The 20930-nt window shown below is 31.0% G+C and overlaps 1 protein-coding gene across 6 annotated transcripts in view; it reads left to right on the forward strand.

Annotated features, from left to right (window-relative positions):
* LOC105475960 (CUB and Sushi multiple domains 3) overlaps positions 1 to 20930 on the forward strand; it is a 1218758-nt gene that overhangs the window by 448330 nt on the left and 749498 nt on the right. For all 6 annotated transcript variants that reach the window (XM_011731490.2, XM_071067898.1, XM_071067897.1 and 3 more), the window contains exon 6: positions 3842 to 3954. In XM_011731490.2, the coding sequence (XP_011729792.2) occupies positions 3842 to 3954 (113 nt within the window). The remainder of the gene's footprint in view (positions 1 to 3841; positions 3955 to 20930) is intronic.

Genomic DNA, 20930 nt, shown 5'->3' on the forward strand with positions numbered 1-20930 from the left:
TACGAAGTCATGGAGGTAATGATGTGAAAAATCCTGAGTTTAAGATTTGACTCCACCTATGCATAATGTAGATAGGTCATTACATTTGGATGATTTTAGGGAATTGGAAAGATTTTTTTAAAACAGATGTCAGAGCAATAAAAAATGATAGCTGTTGATGAAACTACAAAATTTGAGAAAGTTTGAAAACCAGAGATGGCTGAAATGAGTACCTGACAGGAGAGTTTTAAACCAAAAGAATAAGCTCAAAATACTTTTATGAACTATATCAAAAAAGCTGTGGTTCTCTCAATTTTCTTATGTTTAACTAATTCTTAAAATCATGTTGTAAGGATTATGATTATATTCTCTAAAGGATTAATTACAATGGAAACTATTATATAGGATTTGAAATATCAATTTATGATTTAATCATTATTTCTGCAGTAAATTGGAGAACTAAAATTTTTTTACAAATATTATGTCAAGTTACTCTATTATTGTCAGTATTTCCTTCCTCATTAAACATGCAATGAAATTTGATCTCATTAATAATTTTTTAAAATTCCATTACAATTTATTTATTACTCAAGAGATATGTCTAATTTTCTAGTACAAATAACTATAGTAGTGAGGAACAAATTTATGACATTTGTCATTAGTCATTACCATTTTTTTCTTGATATAATTATACTAAAATCCAGTTTGATGGTTTAAGCCATATAATCATGAGTATGGATGTTTTTAGGGTGAAATGGAAAATATATTAAAACAAAGGAAACTTTATTTCTAGAAATTCTTTATCATGTTACTGTTTTTTTTTTTTGTTATTGTTGTTATATGTTATTTGCCACTACCTGAAATATATATTATTTATTTATTTGTTTGTGTGTTTTATTTTTACTGTGTAAAACCATGATTTTTCTCTTGCTTACTATCGTATTTCAAACCTTTACCATTGGCATTTGTCATACAGTTAACGTTTGGTAAATAATTGTTGAATAAATACATACAATCTCTTTCTTATTAAAGGATTATTCTCATTGACTTTATGCTAGAATGTGCTTACTCTCAAATAACCACAGTAATTTGACACAGGGATAACAATAAGTTATATTTTAGAATATCTCCTTTAGTATTTAAAAAAATAATTATCTAAATTAAGTAGTTTAATGGAATCTTTCCAAGTGGCATATATTTTCAATCCCCCATTTCCTGATTTTCCTGATAACATGTGAAATAAGGACAGAGATATATAGATTTATTTGTGAGATTTCTCCATAAGCCATAAACCAAGCCATATTGTTTAGAATGGGTTTAAATAATGAACATTATTCAGTGACTATGATTTTCAAAGCCCATGTGACTCCCCTATAACCAATGACTATGTATTTCTCTCTGGTGGCAGAGGGATGCTGTGGTGCAAGTGCTTTCTAGTTCAGCTTCTTGGCTTATCTAAGGTCCTGCCTCATATGCTGAAGCATTGAGGCCATCAGGAATATTTCTTACTTTCACACTTGTTAGATTATCATTATTTGCTCCACCTCATGCACATTCTGCTTCTCGCTACTGCAGCTCTGCTTTCTTCAGGTCCACCCTCTTAGATTACTGAAAGTAAATTCAAGCTGCAAACTGCAGTTACACAGTAGCTATTACTTGCCTTTACCATACTCTACTACTGAAATTACCTTTCATGTCCCTGGAAAAGACAGAAAGTTTATTATTTTTATTGTCCATTTTGTCTTTTTTCTTTTCTCACGTTTCTTAATGTCCTTGTGTAGTTGATTCTCATTTACTGGGTCTTTTAGGGGGTCTATCTCCAAATTCTGCTTCTGTGTATTACACACCTCTATGTATTGTAGTCTCATTATATCTGGAAATGTGTCCAGCCTGTCAACAATAATTTAAACTTACCCCAATGGATGTTCATGTTCATTGAAAGAGGGAATTGAACGAAACCAAACTGTAAATCAAAATCTGGCATGAACTATGCTACTCAATTGAAAATATAATTGAAACAAATCCAAATCGTTTTTCACTGGATTACTATTTTAATCAACAAGAGTAAACATAACTTGTATATTTTCTGAAAGTAATGAAATCAGCTTTTAAAACTTGAGTCTAAAAGTATACAATTATATTATATATTTTTATTAACTAAATTCATATTGGAAAAAAAAATCAGTCAGCTCAACAAATAAACAGATTCATCCCTATGAAAAGAGAAAAAAGATTTATAGGGAAACATTACAGAAAATGCACTGCAAACCAAGAATAAAAATGAGAACTATATGGCCTATATCTGGATGGTTTCATTTTGGAATTCAACATTCTATACACCAGTAGGCACAATAATACAATAAAGGTGATTTTATATTTTAATGGGCAAGTGGTCATCCACTAAAAGTGATGGCTAGCTCCCGCACATCTTAGGAAAGTTGGGTTTTCAGGGATAAAGATGAAAAGTATTGGTTAGAGGTTCCTTGCATCCCTCTACCTACACCTTAACACTGATTACGTACACAGGACAGATTTTCTATCCTCCTTCTACTGTTCCCCTAGCATGACCAATTGCCAAGAGGTGAGAGAATGTTTGTAATTCCTCCTGACATTCCCTCCACAAACATAGTATAATAAATCAGCTATTTATTTTGCCTTCTGAAGAAGAAAAGTGTGAACTTTGAAGAATAGGAAAGATATACTTGCTATTAAGAAACCTTAATCTGAAACTCTTAATCTGAAACCCTTATTATTAAGAACTTGTTATTAAGAAACCTTAATCTGAAACTCTTCCTAACTATGTAATAGCCTTGCTTTGGAGACTCTTTTACTTTGGCTTTATAACAAACACTTAAAATTTAAATGGTTAGATATATGGTGGAAATATAATACAGCAGTATTTTTCTATTTCATGATGTCAGAAAAACTGCTTTGCTGGAAATCTTCAAAAAATTATAAAGGAAGAGGTAGTTTATATATTAATCATGACCAATATCTGGAGGATAGTTCCCACATTTTGCTTTAAGATACTTGTTTTGAGTATATTATAAATGGTATTCTTACAGCCAAATATGTGAAGACTACATATCCAACTATATTTATTTGGATATATACAATCTGTTTTCTGCCTCTCCATTGGAGCAGGCCTCTAATACATTATAGAATTATATATTATAATGAAAGCTAGTCATGAACATTTATAAGATTATGAAATTACACAAAAACAATACTTGTTCTATGAAAATAAATTGTGAAATTTGCCATCCAGTGAGAAATACTGAAAAAAAACATTAAGTGGATAGGAGGGAGTATAAGAAAAAACTGTACAATCTCACCCTGGAAATAAGTGTATCAATTTATTTGAGGTCTTTTGATTTTGTAACTTTATTGTATCAATACATACATGGGAAGCACAGTGACTAGCACCATCAGCTCAGTATCTGTTATGTGTATTATTAACAATAATAAACAATACAATATGTATTAATAAATAATAAATAAGATAAATAATAAACAATATAACATTAATAAATGATAAACAATATATAATACTAATAAACAATACCATAAATAATATTATTGGTGCAGTAAATATATTTGGCTGAATCAAAAATCATGTGCACTTAAGGTTTTACAGTTGATTGTATTAATATATGCAACCTGATTGGAACAGCATGTGTTTAGAATTGCACTATTCTATAATCGACTTTTCTATGTATAAAAGAACTATTTCATTTGTGCTTAAAAAGTTGAAAGTGCAAAGTCATGAATATAGGTAGACATTTGTTTGGTCCCAATTTTGTGAAAACGTTTACTGCTGAAAAGCTTTTTAAAATTTTTGTTGTTGTCTTTTGTAATTCAGGTTATCTGGAATGAATATACCACCACCAATTATCAGCAACAAAAACTGGCTCAGACTGCATTTTGTTACAGACAGCAATCATCGATATCGTGGATTTAGTGCTCCCTATCAAGGTATATTTATGGAATACCTCTGCCTCTTTTGATATATACAATGATTTTGTTGTACACAACTGCGTTTTATGGTAGAAAAATAGCGTTTAGAAATGGGAATTTGTATTGGAAAAAAATGGTCATTCTGTTGCCTAGACAATAATGTGATCATAACTAAATTACAGTATTAAAGTTAGTTGATTTTATAGTATAATGTTCAGAATAATGAATATTATGATTTCTAAAAGATAGTATGTAACAGATGCAATATTTTGCTTTGATCAAGTGCTTCAGCAATTGGATATACTATCTGAAGTTGTTCTGCAAATCACTGCAGAAAATCTTCAGTTGCATGTAGGCTCTTCCTCAATTTAACTCACCTTCGTATGCAGTGTGTTTGTTACAGCTGGTTTAATTAACCTTGTTAGGAGTTTTATCTACCAACTGTGTTAACATAAATAATTTTCAATACGTAGGATATGATATTTGATGCATTAACTTGAAAAACTCTTTCGAACAAGATTATTATGAAGATGGAATACTAATGAAAATGTAGCTTCTACAGTGTTCTGTAATACTATGTGAGCTTAGTGTACTTTATCCTCAGACTACTTATGTAAATAATTCATTTCATTCTCAGTGGTGTATCAGCTACTTTTCAGGGAATAGTATGCATTGCCACAGTTACATTCTTCCATTTATCTGTGTGTTTTTTTTTTTTTAAATGCTTTCCCCTTTAGTAATCTTCAGTCCTAAGCACTTTGAAAATTTAATATGATGACTTTAGGAAGCTTATATTTAGAACTCAAAATGGCATTAAATCATATATTTTTTTTTTGAATACAAAACTCAAAAATTAATTTATATTTTGAAAACCAGCAACCTCTCTGAAGCAGTTCTGTCAATAAGATTTCTCTTGAAAACTGCAACAGCTTGATGTGATTTGATACTGCACTGAGTATCACTGTAATAAAAATCCTTCGGAAAGTAACTTAAAATCAATATTTTAGACAAAGTCCACTGTAGAAAATCTACCATAATGATCATTTCTAAAGTAGTTAATGAGATGGAAACATACATGCAAATATCCCTTTAAAACTATGTAATGCATTAACATGTATCATAATAGAAAATATTAGCCTTCATAAAACACTAAATCTTAGAGTTCAAAAATAAATGTTCATAGAAAAATTTATTTTCATATATTTTATTAAAAATAGGTGTTTAGGCATAGTAACTTGAATCTTGACCAGTTTAAACCAATGTCACTTATAAATTTGCAAAAATATTTTATCCAGTTCCCAATTTCAATTTCTAAAAGTTTGTGTACTTTAGAGGACTATTTTATTGAAAATCGGATATTGTGAAGCTTCTTTATCTCTAGGTTGACCCTTTTTCTTGTAGAGATTTTCATCCACATGATTCTATGGCTCTGATTCCTTTCTACAATTAGTTAAGGCCAATGGCATGGCAGAAATTCAAAAAACAATCCTCTTCGATTCCTGTGATCTTTTCTATTAGATTCATGGAATCTTCTGGTCAAATGGCTTCTATTATTTTTCTAAACAGAAATAAAGTAGCATATATTTTATATTTATATATAGAAACTGGAGCAAAAAATAGATCTCCTACCTCAAATATTAAATGATATTTCATTTGTTTTGTGCAATAGGATTTCATGGAGCTGGTGGTAGGGTTGTTTTATAGTATAAGACAATGGCACAAAGCTACCAGTCAATTTGTGTACTTACTTATAAATTTCAGTATGCTACTCATTGGTCTTTAATTGACTTTTATAGTATTTTTAAGATTGTAATTGTGGTTTTCAAGCATTGTGTGTTTTCTGCACTGAAAAGTAGCATTTCTGTAGTAAAATGGAAAAGATGTGTTTTATGAGGTACAACTTACTTCTATTTGCTGCAGGAAAAGGGACTCAAAAGAGGGATGGAATTTTTATCTATATAACACAGAGGAAATACAGTGATTAAGAAAATTGAAGGTTTGATTTTATAATAAGTTTAAGGAAAAGTTTTATTATAAAAAATATGCCTTTGTATATTATTCTTTTAAAACTTTCCTAATTTAGGCTTGCTTTTTCTGATTGCAATATCTTAAAATAACATTCTACATAGACAGCATTCATTCAGTTGAGAAGTAAATCTTGAAATCATAATGTAGAAATTTAAATTAAAAAATATATATGCACTAAGATAACTTAAATGGCTGCAAAATCGTAATTCTGACATGCCAAAATACATGGCCTATCATGAAATGGTAATGATGCTTTTTACATTGTTCCATGCTACTATTTCATTTTAGCGGTGTCTATATTAAAACTAATTCAAGATCGAAAATTTTGTGTATTATACAAAAGTCAAAAGTAAGTCTCCATGCAGCTCAGTTTCTGAATAACTCATATATTTACTGAGTACTCAGTAACTATTATTGATTGACCTATAATTAATATTTTAAGGAATCTGTGGGTTTCCAAAGACTGAATATTTTACTCATAACCTTTCTATTTAATCTCTGTCCTTTATTAAATACCATGAAAATTAACTGCAGACTATTAGAGGGTTCATTGAATGCCATTAGCTATTTCTTATAGTATGTTCCATAATTGATGGAGTAGGTACATAGACACACACTACTGTGCTATCCCAAATATAACCATCTTTAAGTTATATTATATGCTAGCTTTCTGAATGTTTTAGATATTATAATTTTAAATAGGATTAAGTAGAGACTGAGAATAGTATGCTAAAAAACATAGTTCTATATCAATTCAAAAGTACTGAAAATGTGATTTAAACAGAAAGCCTTTAATACATAAAATATGTTCTCCCTCTGAGCTCCTGTATTGAATATGCCCACTCCTATTTAAAATAAAACATATTTTTCTTCCTAGTCTACCTATAATAGAAATCTCTTACTTGAATAGTTTATTACTATCTCTTCTTTGATTAAAAAAATGTTATTTAGTTTTTAACTCTTCCCCCACAAATTCACTTCAATATTATGTCACTATATTTGTCTTTGTTTTAAACTATTGTTCCTCCATTCAAGTTCCATTAACCCTCTATTAATGAGAACTTGGACTGTGCTACTTCTCACATAAATAGTAAAACTTTTCTTTAATTGTGGTGTTTGGAAGTCCTCTTATTTTGTGAAACCTCTATATTATTGTCACTTGGTCATTAGTATAAACTAAACTCTATTTCTTTTCCATTTCCATGAATGCATTGTCATATTTCCTTATTTTTTAAATTAGAAGGGGAGTTTTAGATGACACTCAATTGTCCAAGAAAGAAAATCTTACCTATAGAAGATTTTAATTAAAAGTATTTTTATTCCATAAGGCTCAATTAGTCAAGTATGAAATATCGTATTTTAAAAATTATTCAACATTCAACATTTTTCTCTTTCAATGTGCAATCATAAATACCATAGCTGTAGGCATTCATATAACTGTATTTATCATGTAAGTTTAGGCATTGCAGTATTTAATCAATTCTAAATATGTAAATATATGAGTAATTTTATATTCTTAATACAAGCTTGTAAATTCCTTAAATTTTAATCACAATTTGATTTTTATCTTTTCTTCCAAATTTTTTTTGTATGCGATTCTTCTTATGCAGGCAAAACAGAAATTTATTTTTCATGAAATAAAGATATATTAATAGCAACACACAACATTTAGAAGTTATGAAAGATAATAATAATATTTTACATAGATTCTCAAATAGGCTATTGTAATTTTGGGATCAACTGGGCATCTTTTATTGAAAGAAAAGCATATTTATTGGAAAGAACTTTCAAACCATATTGAAAATGCTCTTTCATATACCTCAATTACACAGAGACTCCTGGCATTTTAGATGCCCATTGTTTCAGTCAAAAACAACTTCGGCATAGTTAGTCCATTTTTTACATTTGGGAAGTTTTTTACACAAATGTCCGTGTACAGTTACTGAACGAAGGTAAATAAGATTTTCGGGAATGCAGCATAGTATATTAATTAAACAATAGGATCAGAAGCTTAGAGTTGAATCATAAAGATATGCATTGCTGAGTTCTCTGAGCATTGATTTTTCTTTTAGCAAACAGATTCACAGTAGCCAGACATGTTATTGTTGTGTAAATTAAAAGGTATTAAAACTTCTTCTCTTTTTGACTCTTCAATCTTTATTTAGATACTCAACACACATGTGCACGAGCATGTGTACATACACACACATACAGACACAGAGTACAAACTAAGTCATTAATTTCCCACTACCTAGAAAGACTTTCATATTTCTTTGAGCCTTAAGACTGAGATCAGATGTCTCTTTCTGAAGCATTCCTTGACTCCTTCCCTTGGGGTAGTTAAGCTTTCATAATGTGTTGTAATATTTCAGGACTTCAGAAAACTTTGCTTTGTGTAATGGTCCTACAAGACACACTGAAAATAATGTTAATTAATTATCTTTGTATTCATTTACAGGATGGTTGGTTGTTATTTTCTGCTACCCACAACCAATCGTCCCTTTTATAATTTTTTCTTGATAAGGCCATCTTATTTTCTTCTGGGGGAATTATCCCTCTTCCATTGTGTGTGCAATCTTGGTGGGGCTGCCAATCAGCCCCACCAAGGGGTAGGCATATGAGCCATGATGGCCAATTGGACTAAAATGGAATTATGTACCTGTTTAAGCAGAAGGGGATTTATTACAGAGAATGGAGTCTCCAGTAATTATTTGCAGAACAAATAATTGTTATATAACAAATAACAATCTGCAAAGAGAACTGTTAACGTCAGGAAACCGAGGAAGTGGGAACCACAATGGCAAATTCTGATTGTTGCTGTAACCATTGGTACCAGAAATGTGAACGTCAGCTGTGACTAACAGATTAGAAACCATGGCCACAATTGTTGGCTCCAGAGCCACGACATGCCTGCTGGGACTGCACCAACAAAATGAATGACCCATGCCATCCTCTCTATATCTGATAAGTGGTTAGCTTTCAGCTAAACCTATTGCAGAAAAATCAACAACCTTGTAATCTATGTTCTGCACCAGAAACTGCAGAAGTAGCACAAATGTGGCCTCCACCTCACTTCTGCCTTTCTGATTTCACACAAACACACGTGACTAGCTGAATATTTTTAAGTACCTTCTGGAACACTGCAAAGTATACTATGGAATATAGTGTTTAGTTTTCTAGCCTTAACAATGACTGAAGAGACTCTAGAATGAGGGCAGAATGGATACTGAATATGAATCCACCACATAAACAATGGACTGTCTTCCCAGGCTCTTGAGCCCAGTGGTTAAAGAGCAGAAGAAAAATGATTGGAGCCAGCGGATCCTTCGGTTTCCTGAAGACTAGCTACCTACATCTTCCAAACGCCCTGATTCCTGTCCTTTTAGGTTTCTGCTTTTGTAGATTTCCCTTTGGGCCTGGAAGCTCCCACCATGACCTTATAATTATTTCCCTTTTACCTGTAGTTAGTCAGATTTGAGTTTTGATAATATGCAATCAAACTACCTCAATGGATAGCCATACCACCCTTAACTCGCCTGATCTCATCTGTTCTCGAAAGATTTCTTATAGTATAAGTAAGACATTAAGTAAATAAAGTCTTCAGTGGAAAGAGATAATAACATATGGAACGGATGAGAAAGCACACACTCTAACTATGAAAAATGAATAGTTTAAATATTGTGATGAAACATAAAATTTGAATCCGGGAGCTACAGTTAAAAAGATAAAACACTAGGCTTTATATTTCTCACTATCACAAATGAGGATGCCCACGTTTCTCAAGGAAAAAACACTTTTTCTTGGAACTGATTTTTAAAATAGGCTAGTTTGTAAGTAAAACTGAGAAACAGTTTTTTTTTTCTATAACAGATTTTCTAAAATCATAAATATTGTGCAGGCTTAAAAATAGAGCACAGTATCAAAGCAAATTTCTGTAAAGAGAGATGGTATTCTAATCTTTGCTTCACTAATATAAACTGTTTAATGATGTATTTTTTCTATCTTTGTTTTTCTTTCTTGTTGTACCTTCACCATATCCACTGTTAATAAAATACAGGGAACCATATATCCCACCATTCTAGTCATGAACCCCTTCTCTAATGTTATAACTCTCAATGAGTTGTATTTATGATTCCAAGGATAGGGTGGAGGAGTGTGACATGAAAAGAGAAGACGAATAACTTTTGGTTCAGACAATTTAGATATACTGTATTATCATAGGAATGTTGGACATTGTATTAGTCTGTTCCCACACTGCTATAAAGGACCACCAGAGACTGGATGATTTATAGAGAAACGAGGTTTCATTGACTCATAGTTCTGAATGGATGGGGAGGCCTCAGGAAACTTATACTCATGGCAGAAGGGGAAGCAAGCATCTTTTACATGGCAGCAGGCATGACAGAGCATGTGTGAGTGCTGAAAAATTTACCATTTGTAAAACTGTCAGCTCTCCTGAGAATTCACTCACTATCAACAGAACAGAATGGGGGAAACCGCCTTCATAATCCAATCACTTACTTCTCTTGACACATTGGGATTATAGGTCTTTCCCTTGACATATGGGGATTACAATTCAAGATGAGATTTGAGTGGGGACACAGAGCCAAATCATATTAGATGTAGATGAGTAGATTACTTTTATGGTAAAGATTGTAGATGGAACTTTGTTAGTGTAATTCCAGAAATATTCAATGAATATACATTTTTTCATAGTACAGTAGGTTTTATTTAATTTTTACTGAGTATATGCTATGGGAAAATTTATAAATAATACAATTAAATTATTATCTCAAAATATGCTTTAATACATTGGCCAACTGCATTATTTTAAGCTTATGAAGTAAGAGAGCTACTTTTATTTACTGAGTTTTAAGAGAATAGAATTTTGAGTTTCATTGGTATGCAGTGTTTGAGAATAATCTCTAATCTTGCACTTTTTTCTTTGTATTTGATTTTGACATTATTATCTTTCTTCAAGTTTCCTTCAATGCTAAATAAATACTTTCACTTGGAAATTCTTTTTTAAAACAATTTTTGTTTGAAGCAAAAACATAGAAAATTATTTTACTTCCTGCTTTATGGACCTGACAGTCTATGAGACTCATCTTCTTTTAAGTACAATGTCTACACAAACAGCAAAAATAATCAAACATTAATAATGAAAATGGTCTATCTAAATAATCATTGCTCTATCTAAAGCAATTATTAAAAAACTGATAGCATTTATTCTGTAATACAAATAAATATTTTAAAGTCATGCCAGTATAAGATTTAAGGCCTTTTATTAAATTAATCAAGAATTATTTTAAATTTTAGGTTTTCCTATTTTATTAATAAATAAAAAATATTAATTTAATTTAAAATCTAAGGCAATAATACTGGAAAAGTTTATAAATGTAAAGAAGGAGTTTTAGTTATTGCAATATTGAAAATGAAAGTTTGACTACACTTTTAACAAAATAATTCTAATCCTTAGATTTGGCAATCTTTTTATATACCTCCCATCCCAAGATTCTGTTCATTAGTTTTATGTGTATTTGACAGAAAAGTGGCTAAATATTGTTTTTCTTCAAAGTTCCCTGAAACAAAAATTTTGTTATGAAACATACCCTAGTAAACTGAGCAAACTATTCTACGTTGGAAACACAATTTTAGTTGCACTTTTTTTCTTAACTCTAGTCCAATATAACAATTTCTAGTAAAACATTTTTATCTTTCTTAACATTTTAAAATTCATGAATTAAACATTAAGCCATATAACTGTATTTAGAATTGGGGTACAGTTTTAATATATAAAATAAGGTTTTAGAAATAAAGTATAATTTTAGGAGTCATTTGATTATTTCCTTTATCTTTTTCAGCTGTTTTATAATCCTTTTTGTCTGATTAGGAGTTAACAATATGTATTAATGTTGAGACTACCAGAATTATTAGAGGACATCATTCATGAGAAAAGAGTGGTTGTGGAAACATTAAATTCAGATTCTGATAAAAAGAATCACTTAAAATCAGAAAATAATAAGCTTTGGCACAAAGTACAACAGGGAAGTATAAAGAAAAAAGAATGTACTTAATAAATAGTCATAAAATTTAGGATTTTGAAGATCAGATAGAGAATCCCCTATATAATTTTTTTCTAGGGAGTTGGATTAATCTTCATAGCATTGATACTGGAGTGACTCTGATTTATAATTAAAAAGAAAATATTATGGATTCTTACTTAAAAACTCCCAAACTTTAATGCTTACCTTTGCTAATTTTAAGACTGTTCAATACATGTAAATATTGGTTTGTTTGTATATTTATTTATTCTTTATTGGAGTATTTATAAAGTCAAAGACAAATTATAATAGTTTCATATTATGATCTCATGGAATTTATAAAAATCCAGATACAACTTAGCAAATGATTTTGATTTCAATTACTGTCTTTAAATATACTAACTACAATAAATAGGAAATAATCTGTCAATATCCAGTTATAATATGGATAATATTTTCTAAAATTTATACTAGGTTCAAATGTAGTACTTGGTAATTATAAAACTGATAAAATGATAGATCACTTTGCATAACTATTTGGTTTGGTTCCCACATTCCTGATGATGAGAGAAAAAACTTAAAATTTGCCTATCTCTTCTAGAATAAAAGTCAGCTTTCTTGGGATAAATGTTCAAACTTTCAGGGCTTATATCACCTCCTCCTTCCCTTTTCAAGAAAACTTCTAGATAAAATTCATAGCCCGTGAGTCCTAAAAGTGAGGGGATGCACCCAAGTAGTGAATATTACAGTTTCACTAGAGGTTTCACTTCCTTGTAACTGAAAATTTTGCAGGGATCTACTTCTGGTGTGCACATGGTGGGTGGTTCACCTTGTACTTCAAGAAACCTTTTCTGAATCTTAATATAGGTGCCTGTTTGTCATTTTGTTAATTTAAAACAATCACTTAATTACAGGTATCTATGTAATAGATATTATAATAAAAATTATCCTCATTAAACTATGTCAAACATTTAACAGACAAATATATTACAAATTAATCATGTGAGACATCAGCAGAGTCTATTCATTGCTATTGTATGTATACTTGTGAAACAAATAATAATATCATCTGCTATTACAGGTTTATTTAATCTTTTTGTTAGTTCAGGTACTACTAGTTGTTATTGAAAAACTCAAGAAAGAATCTGTAGTTATAAAACAGCTTGAAGTGAAAGAATTATAAGACCCCTATTGGGAAATATAATAATTTCATAATACTCAGTGCATGTTTGTTGAAAAAGTTCAAATCAAAACATCATATTATTGAACTAACAAGAACATAACCTTATTTCATTGGATAATATCCTCCCTCCCTACAGAAAATGTAGCAATTACTGTTTAGATTTTTCGTAACTAACATGAGACTCCAGATTTTGTGGTCATATAGTCAGTCAGATTTCCAAGTGAACACAATTTTTCTAGTTTTTCAGCATGACAAGGGTTCTTTTTCAAAGCAGATGTTTAGTAGCAGGAAATGGCCATAGAAGCTAAGATTGGAAAAGCAGAGTGAAATAGAGATTCCCAGGAATTAATTTTTCTTCATACAAGTATTGTTCTGGAAAGAGCACTGGATTAGTTAGAAGTTAGTAAATATTAATACCGACTTCAGTCTGTGAACTTGAATAGATTACTTAATATCTCAGGACTGAATTCTTTCTAGGTCCAAAATTCTTGTACTTAATCTACTATTCCCAATGTCAGTAACTTAAAAGTTGTTCTCATGGTAGCATGACTTCACAGTAATATGAAGTGTCCCCATTTATCATTCCCTGTGGAAAGCCTTGGTATCCTTCACCTTCTGATTAACCTCTGCATAGGTTCTAGACTCCTTTGCACAGCACCAGCCAAAAAGGATATAACACACATATATAAATATTTAATTTTTCTTGTAGCCATGTAAAAAGTGTAAGAAATAGGCAAAATTAATTTTAATTATATTTAACTAATATGGCCAAAATATTAACATTTCAACATATAATCTATATAAAATATTACTAATATATTTTACATTTTATTTTTCATATTAAGGCTTAAAATTCTAGGGCATTATACTTATAGCACATCTCATATTGAACATTGATTTTTTTCTATGGAAATAGTTTATTATTTTATAGACTAGAAGAAAACATATTAATATAATAAATGTTTTAGTTTGTTAGCAATTATGATTTACTTCAGTATCACCGTAATTATTGCTCTCTCATAAAATATTCAAACAAATACATGTAATATTATATCAATGTATAGTACTAGAAATATTTTAGTATCAATATATAGTACTAGAAATATTTTAGTATCAATATATAGTACTAGAAAGATGCATGTTCCCAAATCCTCACTACAATACAGCTACATCTTATATGATGCAACAGTTAAAATAAAATATAGCCTATAAAACAATAAAGTTGTGTGTAATGAAAAGTATTTTTCACTACCAGATTCTAAATTAAAATTAATTATAATTAAATAAAATTAAAAATTCAGTTTTTCAGTTATACTAGCTAACTTCAAACGATTAAAACCTATAAGTGGCTGGAGGCTACCATACTGATTATTCATCCTTAACAGATAAGGTGAGCACCCCTCTTATGGAAACTAAGCTAGTGCTAACCAATTATAAGAAGGCAGGAAATTAGTTCAAAAATCACATAAATACACTGACAGAACATGATACAGTGTCATTTTTCTCCGTTCCTCCTCAGCTTTTGTTATTGTTCACTCTTTATGATTTATTATCTGTGATTATTATATTTCCTGATCTGCCTTATTTCAGAACTTTAGAAGCCATAATTCACGTAAAATTATGATTTTCCTCCACCGTTGTGCAATTTAAAAGAATTATATAAAATAAGGGAATTCTACAAAATTCTGACTTTTAATAATTAAAAAAATACTCCTTTGAAAGCTAATTTCTCTTTTTTTTCTTTTTCATACTCCTAAATGCATACTCCTACTTACTGTCAGACAAGTAGCAGAGGCCTTTTCCCCACCACAAAGGTACTGAGAAGGTACTGAGATATTTAAGAAATGGAATGAATATTTCTCATTTCTTTCTATATAATTTTACATGGCGGGGTTAATAGTGTCCTCTAATACTATCTAGCATAGGTCTAATTTTATACATTCCATTACGTAACATTTTCCCCATAAGGATATTTATTCTTTGAGTTAGAAAATACAACAACTGTATGCAAAAAGAAAAATATCACAAATGCATATGAGGTTTTAGTAATAACCTTAGATATCTTCTAGTTTTTCCAGTTAGGTATACTGACAAATTCAAATAAATCATTTTAGCTTGACAGAAGAAAAACACCCTCAACAGAAACATTCCCCAGGATTAAAACTCGGTTAGGTTCTATGACCACATTAAATTAATACAAATTACTAAAGTATCACAGACTGGGTGTTTTACACAACAGAAATGTGTATCTTACAGTTCTTGAGGATAGAAATCTGAGACCAAGGTGTCAGTGGGTTTTGTTTCTTTTGAGACCTTTCTCTTCGGCTTGAAGATGGCTGTCTTCTTGCTGTGTCTTCACATGGTCTTTCTTCTGCACACATATATTTCTGGTGTCTTGCTCTGTATGTCCAAACTTCCTCTTCTTAGAAAGACACTAATTATATTGGATTAGGCTTCCCTCTAAAGGCCTCATTTTAAACTTAATCACCTCTTTACAGTCATTTGTCTAAATACGGTCACATTCTGAAGCACTGGGAGTCAGATATTCAACATATAAATTTTAAGGAGAGCAATTCAGCCTATAACAACTAGAAATACAGTTTCAACTTTATAATTAAAATTCCAAGCCATACAGAGTAATCAAAACACTAAATATGATTCAAGGTCAAATTTTTATTTACTCTCTCCCTTCCTGGGCCTTATCCAGAGGAAGCCTATATAAGGAAAGAAGAGGGACAAGATTAACTGTTCTTGTCTCTCCTTTTTGTATTTTACTCCTTTTTCCAAATTTCTTACTTGCCACTGTTTCAGGTCTGTCTTGGATCTGGCGGAGGTACAGTGGAGAATATATAAAAGGACTGACCCGGGCCTAAGACCTAAGATGGCTACATGTTCTCTGGTCCTGATATTTAAGCTAACTTTGTCATGGGATGTCCAGGGCCTTTTAAGTGATTGAAGCTAGGCCTTTCTCTTCTGGGATTCCTTATTCCAGATGGATGCATCTAAATGGACACTTGCCCGAATTGGTCCCTTGCCCCTCCATATCCCAGTCTCCTTCTGCTGAGGTAGTCCTACCTCCCAGAGGGCCTGGTTGGATAGATGCCAAATAGCCTCATTTTATCTGTATCCCATGATCCTCCCTGATTAAACAGGAAACACATTATTGCCCCCAGAAGCACAAAAAGACCAGGCTTATCCCAACACAGATGCACTCTTTTCTCTCACTCTCTAGATTTCCTTGACTGGTGACTTATTTCTGTATGAGTTGGATTAGAATTTTTTCAGACATGGACACCAGTCCTTTTTGTATGCCAACTGCAAAAAATACATCCTGTAGCTGGGCAATCCCATTAAAGCCCACCCCACTAGGCTGGTGCTAAAAGGTATCACTCTTCCACTACTTTTTCAGAAAGGCTGTTAGAAGGGTCCTCACCAATCTACAAGGGCTCTCTGAAACAAAATACTCACACCAATCTTCTTTTATCTCTGTTCTTCTTTTAAACTCTTTCTGTGCCTGAAGAGTCCAACAGTCTGTCAACTTGAAATAAAAACATATAGAGACAAATCTTCAAGAGTAAAGGACTTGTTTGGGAAGAAACAAAGAAATAGGATTGCAATCCAGGACGTATGCACAAACTGAAATAGCCTCTGTCATCTCTGGAGAACAAAGAAAGGGATTTATTAGGGATTTATTGGGAAGAGAGGAGGTTATGCAAGTTGTTTTGAAGGAAAGTTCATTGGCGAGTGTCAGTGGTTGCTAGATAAAACTTGTAATCTTGAAGTTATGGTTAGGCCCTTGCACTTTTTAACTTGCCTTGTGAGAAAGTTTTGAAACAGGCAACTGTTGTTGTTTAAGTGGCTGGCCGTCCTTGTGTGACTCATGTAGTAAGCTGCAGTTTGGAAAAATATTTTGTGATAATTCTTGTTATCAAGCAAATCATATATACAAAACAAACAAGGATTAGGTAATATAAAATTAATGAATGACTGAGAATTACTTCAGGCTAGGATGAAACAGATATAAATAAAAAGCCTACACACTTCAAATTTATTATTTTTAAAAAATAAGATAAATTAAGAGAGGCACTAACATTAAGCTGATAATCTAAATGTATGCATTGGAATGCTATTTATGTCCCTCATTATAGAAAAATTGCTGAATATCTTTGAACCTTAATTTACTCATAATGAAAATGAGAAGGATGGATTACATTGTCATTATATTCCTTTTCAGTTATTTTTTAATCTTGAGTGATTTCCTTTCTCTTTTAAATGGCGCATCAGTGACTCTCAATGAATTACTTACAGATGACAAAACATTTGAGAGTATATTTTGATTTTACATTTTTTAAGTCGTACATATAATTATGAGAACTAATGTTTAGGAGAGGTATTGTGCAACTCTGATTCTAAATGAGAATCAAATACATTTGATTTTATATGGCTTTAATTTAAATTACGTAGTTTACATGTTGTGAATATGTCAACATGTAAAACATTTCTGTCCTAAGATGACATTTTTCATTTTCGTATTTATTTTTATAAAAATCCTAGGTCATCTAAACCATGGTTATATAGACATTGTTATTTGTTGATTGTTTTATGTGTTAGTTAAAACCATGACTGAGAAAACGAATGATTTGTCCTTCCTTCTAGGTTTACAAAATGACTCAGTAGTAGTTCTAGGTTTGGGTTTGTTTTACTCATCCTCTCTCTGTCACTATTTCTCGGTTTCTCTCTACATATCACTTGGCACACACACTATGTATATATATACACACATATATATCACTTGAAATATACATATATACACATACATACATATCTCTTGAGATTTGGTATATATATATATATATAACTTGATATATAACATTTAATGCATGTACAATGACAATGCAATTTAAATAAAATTAATTATCCATAGAAATACAAGCACTGCACAAATTAGGTGATACCATTATTTTTAGAAGTGCATTATAATTTTATCATTAAATTTTATAAATTCTTAATAAAATTTACTAAACATTTCAACCATAAATAAATACTTTAATTAGCAAGTTTAAAAGTTACCTGATTCATTTATCTACTTTCCATAAAATTCTGCATAAAAAGTGATAAAAGTAGTTCTTTAGCAGACTTCAAGTTTTAACTTTTTTCATTGTGTTAGACTATTGATTCCACAGCTATAAAATTACCTTGGAAAAAAGACACTCCCTAAATCTAGTGCTCAATGCTCTGAAATGAAATCATCTTCATACAACCACTGATTAAAGTCAAAGATGGTCAAGGAGTCTTTTGTTATGACAATCTTATTTTGCAAATAAAAGATACAACATTTTAAGTCTGCTCTACGTTGTTCAATAATTCTTCCATTCTCTCATGTATTTTCTTTGGATGTTGAATGTTTTAACATACCTTTGTGTGTAGATGATCTTGCAATACTTGTATCTTCCTGTGAAAATTCTTCCTATATAATTTATAATGTATTTTCATGCTACATGTTTTTTGTATTCTTTGGCTAAACAACTTAATAGCTCTGCATGGTGCATTCCCATTTAATTAAATAATAAGTAGGGCTGTGGGCCAAAATCAATATGAATCTAAATGGGACCAATTTGTTTTTTTTCCTACAAGAGGATTGTAGTACTTAATATTTTGTTGCTAAAGAATAACTTGTTTTAAAACTACTCACAGTTCTACATTTTTAGCTTAATAGAAAACTTTACAAAAAAGGTCTATAGCTGAGGAACTCTTGAATCAAGATGATATCGTGAAAGCCTCCCCCAAAAGTGGCATTCCTTTCTAAATAAATTTTATCATTACAATTTATTTCTGACAGTAGTTTTTTACTGTTTACTTTTTGGGGGGAATTGTTTCAACATATGTTAGAAAAATAAATGTGTTTTTTTTTAATCTGGTAAGGTCAATGTAGTCACAGAAGTGATAGAGATATATTGACAAAGCTATACGTGTATGTCATGTATTTGATTTGTATATTGAGGAAACAGACAATCTCTTGTGCGGTGTAATTTGAAGATAGTAGCAACGCTGGTTTCTATAGCATAGTAGAATCATGTTTCTGGAATCTCATTCCTTGGAATCAAATCCTAGTTTTTAACTTAATCCAAAGTTATACTTTTTCTTCATTCCTTTTCTAAAAGCATCTCTCTAAAAAATTCGCATTCCTGAATTTGTTCCTCCACCTCTCTGAAAACCTCCCTTCTGTATTCCATCTACTCAGAGCCTATTTTGGTTTCTATTAAATCATAAAATACTGCTACTAAGATATTATTATTATTATAGCTTATTTGCATTTCCAGATAAAATAGACATTATCCTTATTTTAAGTTAGGAGACTAGCAAAAACACACTTATCAAAAATATTACAGAGAAAATTCTAACAAGGAAAGTATTTGCTAAAATATCATAGGTTACTCAGATTTTTATAGGGCGAGAAATAAATGATCAGTATTTTGAAGAACAAAAATTGAAGGAAAAATAAGCAAACAACAAATAAGAAAAATTAGTAACTGAAACACTAGTTATTTATTTAGTTAGTTAGTGAGTTAGTTTTTGTGACGGAGTTTTGCTCTGGTTGCCCAGGCTGGAGTGCAATGGTATGATCTCAGCTCATTGCAACCTCCACCGCCTGGGTTCAAGGGATTCTCCAGCCTCAGCCTCACAAGTAGCTGGTATTACAGGCATGTACTACCACCACATCCAGCTAATTTTGTATTGTTTTAAGTAGAAATGGGGTTTCACCATATTGATCAGGCCTGTCTCAAACTCCTGACCTCAGGTGATCCACCTGCCTCGGCCTCCCAAAGTGCTGGAATTACAGGTGTGAGTCACTGTGCCTGGAAAACACTAGTTAATTATATAGTGACTAAATATAAACATATGTTATAAATGTCCACTATCTCTCACATTGTAATTTATAAACTCGTGTATTTATTTAACAGTTTTTGAAAACTTGAAATCTATAAAAACACAAACGTCAATTGTGTTAGATATCAGGTGATAAAAAAAATCCTTAGTAAAACATGTTGACAGTAAAGTTTGTATCTCTTTATAACAAATGTCAAAAAACACAAGAAAGAGGACTTGTAACATATGATAAAGTTATAACCTAGTCACATTAAGTCTTTCTTTAGCCCTTCAGTCAAAACTGATAAATTAGCAAGTTGAGTCTTTATATGACTCTAAATTCTTACCTCCAGTTTTCTCGTCAAGAGAGTGAAGGCATGTTCAACGTGATACTTGAGCAAATAGAGACATTTAAGTCCAAGTGATTATTTCAAAGTTTATATTTAATTGAAGCTAATTGCATCATTAAGGAAGACTCAGTTCTGATTCCACATTTTCTTCTTTCTGAGAATAAGCATTTATTTATTTTTCTGTTTTTACTGAAGACTTTTTTTTGAAAACTATAGTTTAGCACAAGTGATCAAAAATAATTAATGCATTAGGATAAAACATAAAAGAATTTAAATAAAATTTCTGAGTCCTGGAAGCTTTTATAAGATTTGTTATTATGAGTACATACTTTGGGAAAAGGACACCTAAGTTCAAGGCTTGTTTTTACATTTTAGCTGCTCTGGGAGTCTCATAAACTTGCAAAGAGCTATTGTGTTAAATGAAATTCTAGACGAGGAAATTTGCACATCGTCTCACACAATAAAAGTGCTAAAATCCAAAAGTCAGCTTTCGTATTATTAATTTCTATTCAAACAGCTGTT

Source organism: Macaca nemestrina, chromosome 8, assembly GCF_043159975.1.
Source record: "Macaca nemestrina isolate mMacNem1 chromosome 8, mMacNem.hap1, whole genome shotgun sequence".
Lineage (NCBI taxonomy): Eukaryota > Metazoa > Chordata > Mammalia > Primates > Cercopithecidae > Macaca > Macaca nemestrina.